General features: G+C 40.0%; 1 protein-coding gene across 1 annotated transcript in view; it reads right to left on the bottom strand.

The window, feature by feature from the left end:
- Positions 1-5,940: 5,940 nt before the first annotated feature.
- DTL (denticleless E3 ubiquitin protein ligase homolog (Drosophila)) overlaps positions 5,941-10,675 on the bottom strand; it is a 20,497-nt gene continuing 15,762 nt past the window's right edge. Inside the window, exons 13-14 of the mRNA XM_009072171.1 lie at positions 7,501-8,363; positions 5,941-6,009 (exon numbers count right to left, since the gene is read on the bottom strand). Of these exons, the coding sequence (XP_009070419.1) occupies positions 5,941-6,009; positions 7,501-8,363 (932 nt within the window). The remainder of the gene's footprint in view (positions 6,010-7,500; positions 8,364-10,675) is intronic.

The raw sequence follows: 10,675 nt of genomic DNA, 5'->3' as shown, positions 1-10,675 counted from the left end.
CCAGGAGTCAGGTGCAGCAGCAGCATCTTCAGCCTTGGACAGACAGAAGCACATTGACTGCCAAACCACAGGTTGTTACCCTGTGCCAGAGCCCTTCCCAGTGTCACACTTTCTACCTGATGTGGCTGGGGGTGCTGAGACAAGAAAATTAAGGAATTAATTCTCCTGGAGAAATATTTTCCTGCTGCCTTCATACTTGAGATTATCCTTGATTTTATGTTCCAGCACTCCCTCAGCAGTCTCGCATCACTTTCTTGAAGATTCGCCTACTTGGTAGAGTTACTGTAGAGCTGTTACTTCAGAATAGCAGTTTCTGAACAACCTCATGCATAAACAGGCTTATTCTGAAACAAGAAAAACTTATTCTGGTTAATCTTAATACTCTGTCAAAGCTGAAAGAAGAGAAGGATCATAGAGGAGGATCAGGAACAGCAGTCAAACTCATACCCTCTCTTAACTGGAGTGGATTGGCAAGCATGCACAACTGTCCCATTGCACAGGGGGGAATAAATGGAGCATATAGATGTGAGTCTGATACAAAGGCACAGCATAGTCCTCCCAACCCTACTCTTTCTTCCAAGTATGTAATAACTGGATGAAGGTTAGTTTCTCCTGTCAGTTGTACATCTTATGCAACGTACTTTGTTCTTTTATACTTATGGCGATTGTTTTTCCTCTACTAACATATGCAAACATCAGCTTTCTCTTTATCACTCCAGTTCTGCTTCTTTAAACAATTGCATGTGTACAAACAGCCAATTCCTTATGATGCAACACTTTCAATTTTCACATAACCACCTTGCAGTCAACTGCCTGCCACAAATCAGTCTATTTGAGCAAATAGACTGCATTTATGTCAGTCACATGTTGTTTTCAAAAATCCAATGGATCTCTTGATCTCACAACATACACACTCTCACTTCCTCTGTCAGTGAATCCATGAAAATCAGCAGAACAAAAATAACAGTGACACTGAATAATTCAGTAACACACTGTGACAATATCTGCTAAACTTCTGTCAACACAGCCTACCTTGTTGTTGTTAGAGCACACAGTGGAACTGACTTTACAGACCTATGGCCTATTATTAGTCTGTTTATTGGTTACTTAACACCTTTGGCAAGAACAGGAATAGAACAAGAAACTGAAGTTTTTGTTATAATGATGTTACAACTAGAAGGATAAATCCCTGACCAAACAGGTGTATTTTGTTACAGTTAGAGGAGAGTCAATATAAGAATAATTAGCTCCACGAGGTCACCCTTGTTGCTTGGATTTGTGTCCATCTCCTCCTCTGCCATGCTGACAACAACACAATGTGAGAGCATGCTTATGAGGCAAAACAGAAAGTTACTTAATTTATAACCCAAATGGAAAAATCCAGGCATTCTACAGAACTGGGTGGTTGAAGATATTTTGCCAAGTGATTTAGCCATTCTTTAGACAAGCGGGGAGAGGTAAACCATAAAGCTGAGTCCTTGAGGTAAAGGAAGGACACAGAGCAGCTTTGTGTTAATGTAAGTGGAGCTCCTACTATGGCACCTTAATGTGAAGGAATGAAGTTGTTTTACTCAAGCTTGAAAAATATTTTGGGGTTTTGCACGTAGAATCTCTTTAGCTCATGAAAGAGGAGAACAAGAGATGGTAGTCTCATGTTTGGGCTTTCTACAAATTGGATAAAAGGTCTATAGTAGTATAAATATCATTAACTCAGACCAAAAAGTGAATAATCTGAGCTAACAGATGAAAGGCAAAGCTAAAATTCAAAGTCAGACTTTTCACAGTAGCTCAACTCTAGAAGAATTTATGTACAGCTGTAACGTACCCATAATCACTCAAAGTCTTTAAATCAAGGCTGAATGACTTCAAAAATAACAACTACTGTAACTCAAACAAAGTTAAAGGTACAATATTGAAAAATTAGGATGGGTAGTCAGACTTCATCATAGATAACACTTTCTGATCTTTAAGTCTTTGTCTAGTTGCACAAGACTAAGAGTAATGGGTCTTCCCACTGTGTTCTAGCTGTACTTTTAGTCCCTAGCATTTTTCCATAATGCACAAATTAAGATGGAGAGTTAGTTATTCTGAATGGAAAAATATATAATTCAGATTAAGGCTTAAAAATGGAAACTTACCTGTGATTATAATTTTGCTTCTGTCCTTCTGGATTCATGCTGTCCTCATGTCATCGTGCATTATTCTACAGAACAATGGACATGAAATGTTTCTTCTTAAGTTATTTTAAAAGAAATTACTAATGGAGACTTGTGTTTGCTTTCTCCTCATACTTGCTTTGCATTGTATTTGGCATTTTGTGAGGTGCTGATGGAGAGCATGTGGTTATGGTCAAAGCTGTTCTTCAAAGTACAACACACAGACACTATATAGTAGCAAGATGTACTTTTTTTATTGTAGACTGGGCCATACATACATCAGAGAGAGGAAATAATGCAAGTCATTGGGTTCTGTTTTTCTGTGTAGAGAAGAGGGCAGTAATGTCCACCCACTTGGAAAACAGTGTAGGTTAGCTTCAGGCAGGAAAAAATGAAACTTAATTGTAATGAAAATGAACACCATTTCCCATTCACTGCCAAACTAGTATTAGCATTGAAAAACTCTTAATACTTGACCTTAAGGAACCTCTTTAGGAGGCATTCTGGATGCAAGGTCTGCACCTAGACCCTTGAATATGGCAATACCTCTAGCCAGCTACCAAATGCTTTTGGCAAATCCCTGGCTGAAAAGCACTCATTTCTAAACAAAACTTCTTAAAACATTATATACCACGTACAGATAGCAACTAGAACATTTTTAATGCCACAGTAGTGTGTTTTTGTGTAACCTCAGTAGGTCAGTTTACAAGGCGGTGTCAACACTCAAAGGTAAGATGACCCATACCAGAGATTTCAGCCATGTTCAATGGCTGCAGAAACAACAATGCCAGAGAAGACTTCAGTACTTCTTGACCAACAAGAAGTGACCAACTCTACACATCAAAAGATTGTTTGACAGAACAGAACCCTTGGTGGCAATGCTGTTCCCACACCCTCTCTTCTGTCCCTGGAATGGTTTTGGTAAAACTAGCTGCTTGGTCAGGGAACTGAGGCAATTACATTTTTGGTTCCCTCCTCAAGGGATTCTTAAATCAGTGCTGTTATGAGAAGAAATGCTTGCCAAGGCTCACTGACCATGCATCTGTACAGATCCTGGGAGTGCCTCTTCCATTTTGCCAAGCTAGGTTAGCTCCATTAATTGCCAAGGTGCCATTAAACTAAACTGTTTGACTGCTCAGAGCTGAGCAGTCAGAGGTATAACTTGCAACAAAGCAGTAGCAACAACTATTGAAAATAGCACCATCATAAACTGGTGTGGTCAGTCCCAAATCCCACTTGGCAGTTAGAGGGTTAAGACTGAGGACGGAGACAGACATCAGGAAGCACTATCACCTGCAGGGAAAAAACCTACAAGATACATAAGGTGGGATTTACATACATAAAACATGCAGGTCAGTGTTTCTGTAAGTCCTTTAGAAGTAAAAGGAAATTCAGAGGTGCAGCTTGCTGGCTTCAAAACAAGAGCTCAGTTCTTTGAATACTTGGTTTATCAAGCTTGTTAGGTAAAGACAGCACTGGTTACCCTGAACTACTTGACAAACAATTTGTATCAGTAATTCTTCTATGCTTTTGCAGTTTTGATTTTAGCACAACAAGGTCAAGACAGTTTGACATAGAAAAATATGTTTCAGTTAATTCTCCTAGACTCTGAACGAGGTTGACATCAGCTTAAAATGAAAAAACCACATTGCCTGGTGGTCCATAAAACAGGTTGTTCCACTAAACAAGTACTATTTGAAAAGAGAAAATCCCATATCCCCACACATTATTATTGATGCAAGTGGTAACCTACCTGTGTAAATAATCTCTAGGTCACAATTTACAAGACATAGGAGATAATGGTTTGGCTGCAGAACATTTCTGGAGGAGGAAAATATTGTGAAAGAGTGGAGAAACATGAAGTCCTATTGTTGAAGTGTCTGATGACTCTCATGTACTTCAATAGGGTTCACATCTCCTTATTCTGCAATCTTTTATTTACAAGCTGCATGGAAGAATCCTGCATGAAAAACTGGCTGTAGGCAAGGCAGGTTGTATCCTGTACAGTTGCTCTAATAACTAAAATTCATACAGAATTAAATCTAAAACCTACTTATTTTAGGGTATTTTTCTACTCTTACCATCTACCTCAATATCCAGAAGCAGGTTAAAATGAACAGATTTTTTTTATATATTCCTGTTTTGCCTATGATACTAGATCTATTCAGATAATAGCCTTTTTAAAACCCATTTTTTTAACAAGGACTATAATAAAATGCCTGAAGCACTACATTACCCTTCATAGGATGATGGCCTGTAATTCAGTAAACAAGAGAAAGTTGTTCAGGCCCCTATAAGTACCTGAATGCTTCTACTAAAAGATGTACCTTGTTGATAACTACTTTTCTTTTTTTAGAAAACCCACAACACATTTACTTTTGCTTTGTTAACTGTAACAGACCTTTCACAAAAGCCGTTTTCTCTCAAGTCATTTATTTCCTTGCAAAATACAATTTATCACATAAAATACAAACCAGTATGTTTTCTTCTAATCCCTATCAGCTACCATGCTATTCAATGTTACTGTAAAGTAAGTGTGAAAATTTGAGACAGAAAACATAGATTAGTTGCATCACACCCCCTTCAAATACCTCAGTTCTCTCAGTTCTTTTGCAATAGAAAAACTTAATAGATTTTGTTTTAAATTCATGGGAACTCTTACACCAGAAGAGAGTGACTGCTCCAATAGAAGATAAAGATCTTCTACTAGCTCCCCCTGGGGAAAGCATGACTGAGGTGTTAGTATCATTAACCAGCAGGGGAGTGATCTCGTTTCAGTCACCTTATTCTATCTGCTTGAGTGATGACTTACAATGGCAAAGCATTTAATATTAATATGTAAACTCTCTCAAGTGCTTTCTAACATGTCATGTGCCCCTCCTCCAGTTTACAAGCTATTATAGCTACTGTATTGTAAAAGTGTTATGAAGTTATGCTATAATTCATGTTATTTATGTTAAAGTCATTAATATCTTTGCTACAGGCTGAATCTGTAAGAGGCAAATGAGCAAACAGCTGTTATGGGATGCCTACTTAGGATAGATGGAGCTAATTTTTCTAACACACAAGTATTTTGTTTCAGAGAAGTGGCAAACTGTCACCTGTAGTGTTGATTGCTCAAGAGGCAGCTGAGTAGGTAAATAGTTTCCAGAGTGGGAGGAGAAAGGGGAAGGCAAGAGGAGTACAGGCATTATCTACTTGATTGTACTTTGTCTCTTCTTAGACTATAATCATCATCATATGGATACAGGGTGTTTAGAAGTCTTTTTGATGTACTTAACACATTCTTAGCTTCCCTGCTGGAAGCAGGTAGAGATTGTGGTACTAGAGGAATAACTGTAGAAATGCCATTCAGCATGAAGAAGCTCAGATCTACCTCCCTTAAGTTCCTCTACACACATTCCAACACTTAGTTTTCAGGAGGGTGCAATGATTTACACACTATTCTTAAGTTGAGGCAGTGTCAATGGCAGATTAGTAACATAAACTGACAAGCTATATATGCCTGTCAACAATACACAGCAGAGCTGTTCCTGTCTGCTTGGAGTATAAGAGTTGCCATGTAAAAACTCAAATCTGAAGTCAGTAAGACACCATGAGTAAGTATTGTGTAGATTTTACACACTCAGCTGACTTCAGCTGTTACTAGCTTTAAAAACAGAAGACTAAAACCCCAAGTCTATGGAATGTCTGACAACAAACTGTGCAGTCCTGGTGCATCATTGTTGACACTGCTAAGTCTGGTCTGGTCAACATCCACCAGGTGCAACTGCTGCATGCTGCTTCAGTCATTCTGTGACTTTCTGTGGAAGTACGTGCAGATCTTCCTCATGGAAACTGAAGTGGTTGCAGCCTAGCAAGAAAAAAAAAGCCAGAACAAAAAAACATTTCTAGGTAAATAGCTCATATGCTGCAGGAGACTCAAAGTCTCTCCTCCATCATTGCTCCAGTTGGTTCAGCTTCCCAACTAAGACAGTAAATGAAAGGTTCTTTACTAAAATCGGTTTGTCTTGCAGAGAAGAGGCTTAACTACCTACAGGAAACACTGGCTAAAACATGAGGTTGTGCTACTACCAGAGAAATGTGCTCCAGGTGCTGTTTCGGCTTCCCTACAGCAGATAAAAGAGCTGCAAATTTCCAAGATGTAGCAAATTCAACAAATGCTGCTGGTATTCCCAGGACCTCTTCAGACTTTGAGAACAACATGAGAGAATCCCTAAACTAGAGCACGCTGATCAGGAAAGGTAATTGCTCTAGTAATCTCTCCCAGAGTAAATCTTTCTGCCTTGTGTTTAAACATGTGCAAGATAAAGCACAAGTGGTTGTAGGTTTCCTGTGACCAAGATTTCTTGGTACAACCACAACATGAAGAGCTTAGCTGTATGAATAACTTAAGGAGTGATGGCTTGCCCATGTTATATCTGATAGAAGTCCAGAAGTGAAATCAGGTAAGAAATGAGATACCAAAATAAGCCTCAACGATGGCAACAACTTCTAGTATCAGATATTCAATTGAGAGTACAACTAAAATCTGATGATTGAAAATTTACCTAACATTTACTGAAATAAGACTCCATCAAATACACCGTAGGACTTAGGAGTCCAGTTTCAGAGACAAGTTTGGTTTGTTTTAAAAAAATGTACTTATAATTTCCCAGTTTGCACATTAAACACACATGCCCACTTTTTTAGCTCTTTTCTAAGTTGAACTTTCATTTCAGATCCTAGATGAGCTCTGTGCCGGGCTTCCTGTACATCAAAAGTAGGAATGTATAGGTCAAATCCTGCCCTCTCCCTGTTGTGCAATTCCTTTGTTTTCTGCTAGTTTTCCACTGAAGGATCTAAAGGCATTATTTAACCCCATGGTTTTAACATGGGTAACACATCCTTTTGCTACCTGAGCTAGAATAGAATTTAGCTCTTTCTTCCAATGCTAACATGGCTTTCCAGTAACATAAACAGGCATGGTAAACACACGAACAGTAGATCTGCCAGGAGAGGTGCTGTCACTATTGTGCTTTTCAGAGTAGAGCTGTATTTAAGATGACAGCTACCTCCTTCAAATATCCAGCTAGAGACTGCAAGGATCTCTGAGCTCCTGTGTGCCTTAAATCCCTTTAAAATGGGGGACACTACCATCCCAAAAATTCTCTTTCTGCACAGAGGGGATTAGTAGATAACTGCATTAATGTATCTGGTTTATTAGCCCAGAAATCATGCCTTTTGTCCCGCTATAGGGATCAGATAATTCTTGGAGTGCCTGAGCAGGAGAGAACAAACAAGGGGAGAGTGGCAGCTGGGGATAACTTCTTTCATGACAACTGTCACTGACTGTCTTACTTACAGATTTTGGCGAAGTGGCCAGTGGTACAGCCTCTTGTTGTTTGGCACCAGGACTGCAAGATGACGGGGAGCTGTTTGACGTGCTCTGACTGCCAGATCTGCCAGTCCGTAGCTTCTCTCCCAGAGCAGACAACCAATTTTTTCTTTCAGGTGAACTATTCTCTTTATCTACTACCTCAGTGTCCTTGCCACGTGGCGATCTGAAAAGATGGGGGGAAGTCTGAACGCCCGATGGATTAATACAGCTACCAGGAAAGGAAGGTTCCTTTGGACTTTGGCTGGAGTTTTTATGGTCTTTACCCAAATCAGGCAGGCTGAGAGAGTCTTCATCAGAAGCTTTTTGGTCTGCCAACAAGTGACATAAATTCAGCTTGGATTTCTTAGCTGCATGGTCCAGTTCCGTCACACAGTTACAGGCCTGCAGACACTTCTGCCGTTCACCATCCTCCTTGCTGCAGTCAAGCCTTCTCTTGGCACGCTTTTCAAACGGCAAGTGTGGGGCTTTAGGAGGGCAAGCAGCTTCCAAGAGACCTTGGGTGACTTCTGCCAGGGCTTTTCTAGGAGAAGGAGCCTTTTTCTCCACTTCTGGAGGAGAAGAGCATGGAGTCCTTGTAACCCAATGTTTAATGGACATTTTGGAGAAAGGTGTTGGTCTGGGAGATGCACATGGGCCGGCTCCAGTCTGCTTGGCTGGGGTGGAGGTTGTGGTTGTTGGCATTTTGAGAGTGCCTGTTGGAGTGTTTGTAGACAGGGGAAGGTCTCCAGAATAAATGGGAGCACAGGCAGCTGGCTGTGGTGAGGATATGCACACACTGCCCACTGTGAAGGCCTTGGCAGGAGTATTCTGTGGGCTGGCTGACCGTCCTAGGGGAGAAATAAGTAGTCTGATGAGGCACACAGAACAGCAGGTTAAAGACAGCCCTTTTATAAACATCCCTTTCAACTAGTAGATGAATTCAGCGTTGATCCGGTGCCTCAGACATACCCTTATCAATTAAGTTGTATAAATCCCTCTAATTTTGGCTAAGCCAGTACAAGTCCTGTAGAAAATCCTGTATCATATTGGTAAGTGTAATACAGTATATTTGAGTAATGTTTGACATCCAGCCCTTCTGTAATGAGCACTCCTACATGAGCTGCAGCCAGAATGAACAGGCAAAGCAGATCTTGAATCTTTCAAGTCTGTCTAGCCTTTGCTGGAGCCTTGCAGTGGTTTGCTCCAGATGGCTCAGTACTGAGATGCTGCCTGTGAGAAAGGCTGGTCCCCACCTGTGCTGCCACCTTTAATGGCTGCATAACTGAGTTGAGAGACAAAGGTACTGTAAAGCAGGTCCCACAGCTAATTACAATACTGTAGCCTTACACTTTGATGACCTACCATATGAATAATGCTTCTAGTCAGGTGTTAAGAGCCACACACTTGAAAAATTTTTTACAAGTGTGAGAACTGGGAAGTCATACTTGCATTCTCTTCTCTTTTTGCTGAAGGATTTTCTGCAATGCTATATTAGTACGGAGATGGTAGTTATTTTCCACACCCAGAGGAACCTGAGAAATTCTTCACCTCTTGAACAAGGACTTAAATTCCAAAAGAAATAAAATCTGTCACTGCAGTAAGTTATTTCTTTAAAACAAATGATTCCAAACAGATACTTCACAGTGGCTTTCGAACTCACTAGCCAAGATGTAAACATCCCTGCTTGTAAAAAACAGGTTCTGAATACCTTGCTTCTTAAAACAGTAGTCATATGTAGGGGCATAAGGACATCACTGTAACAGTGGGAAACATATAGCAAAGATTTTGGTCTGCAGCAATATTAGTGGGAGTTCTTTTACTTTTTCTTAATTTTTTTTATTTCCGTCAGCCTCCAACAGAGAACACATTAGTGGGTTTGTTAGGTGCCTGCTTTCTCATTCATCTAACTTGCAGTGATGCAATTAAATAGGGTAGTGCCTTAGTTCCTCTATGCACTTCCACTGCTGAGCATGACAGTGCTAAACATTTTCTGTATACCAGGAGTTTATTTAATCCAAACTCCTCATTCTCAGCATTAGCGCTGCACTATAAAGCGCTTCATTAGAACAATGAGAAGTCTAGTGTGAATAACCTGCCATTTTCTTTACAACAAATAACATGTTGAGTGAGCACTTACATGACCCTCTGATTATATCCCATACCAAGCCTCTTTTGATCCTTCCTTTTACTGTATTACCTAGTATCCAAAAATACAGTGCATCGGAGCAAAATTTACAAGGATCCCATACTAAAGGATCCCACTACAAATCACTTTAACACACAAAACAGCTAAAGGCTCCATTCCTGATAAAATATGGTACTTCATAACAACTTGCTTCAGTCTGGACTATGAGAAAATAACTGCCAAGATTGGTTCTCCTAATCTTTACTTTAACGAGCACTTACAAGACAATAGTAACTCTGCTGGGGTGTTAGCTGCACTTAAAAATCTAAGCTCCTAGAGGCAGAAGAAAGTAGCAAATTCAGCAACTCTTGATCCAAAATGACCATTACAAATTCATACAGAAGCACTGCATGACTAGTTGGGTAAGAGCACTCTCAATCCAAAAACACTATGAAAGTTAAGGTGTGGACACACTGCAGATTGGAAAAAGCTATCCTGAGAGTTGGATGGGTGTCATGGCAAGAAGCAAAACCAAATTTGAGATAAAGAATGTGAAGATCAGACTTTTTTTGTAAAATTGCATGCAATATTCAGGTTTCTAAGTCAATTCCAAGGTATTTCCCTTTATGCTGCCATTGTAAGTAGCACAATACTGTAAATAAGCTGCTTTAGTGTGATTTGGTTGACTGCAGGTATTTCAGATGTTTCCTGCCTTCTCTGCCACAAATCTTGAGTCATATAATCAGTCTCCAGATTTAAGAGTCACAAACTGTCCATGCACAGGCCTGCTCCAGAAATTTGGTTACACAAAACCTTAAGGAAGTAGTACAACTTAGAGAAACATAATTTCCAAAGAAAAGGAAACTGCTTGCTACACTTCGGGATATTGGTGAACATTCAACATGCAACCTCAGCCTCATAATCTGTTCCACAGAAATGGGTGGGGAAATACCTAGACCTCATCCCAGCAGGTACTTTGTTTCCCGGCTCTGAATCAGTCTTTGCAGATAAGTGCTATATTCTAAAAGCACGTGT

The sequence above is a fragment of the Acanthisitta chloris genome, unplaced genomic scaffold, assembly GCF_000695815.1.
Source record: "Acanthisitta chloris isolate BGI_N310 unplaced genomic scaffold, ASM69581v1 scaffold9043, whole genome shotgun sequence".
NCBI classification, from domain to species: Eukaryota; Metazoa; Chordata; class Aves; order Passeriformes; family Acanthisittidae; genus Acanthisitta; species Acanthisitta chloris.
This window is presented reverse-complemented; position numbering and strand designations above follow the sequence as displayed.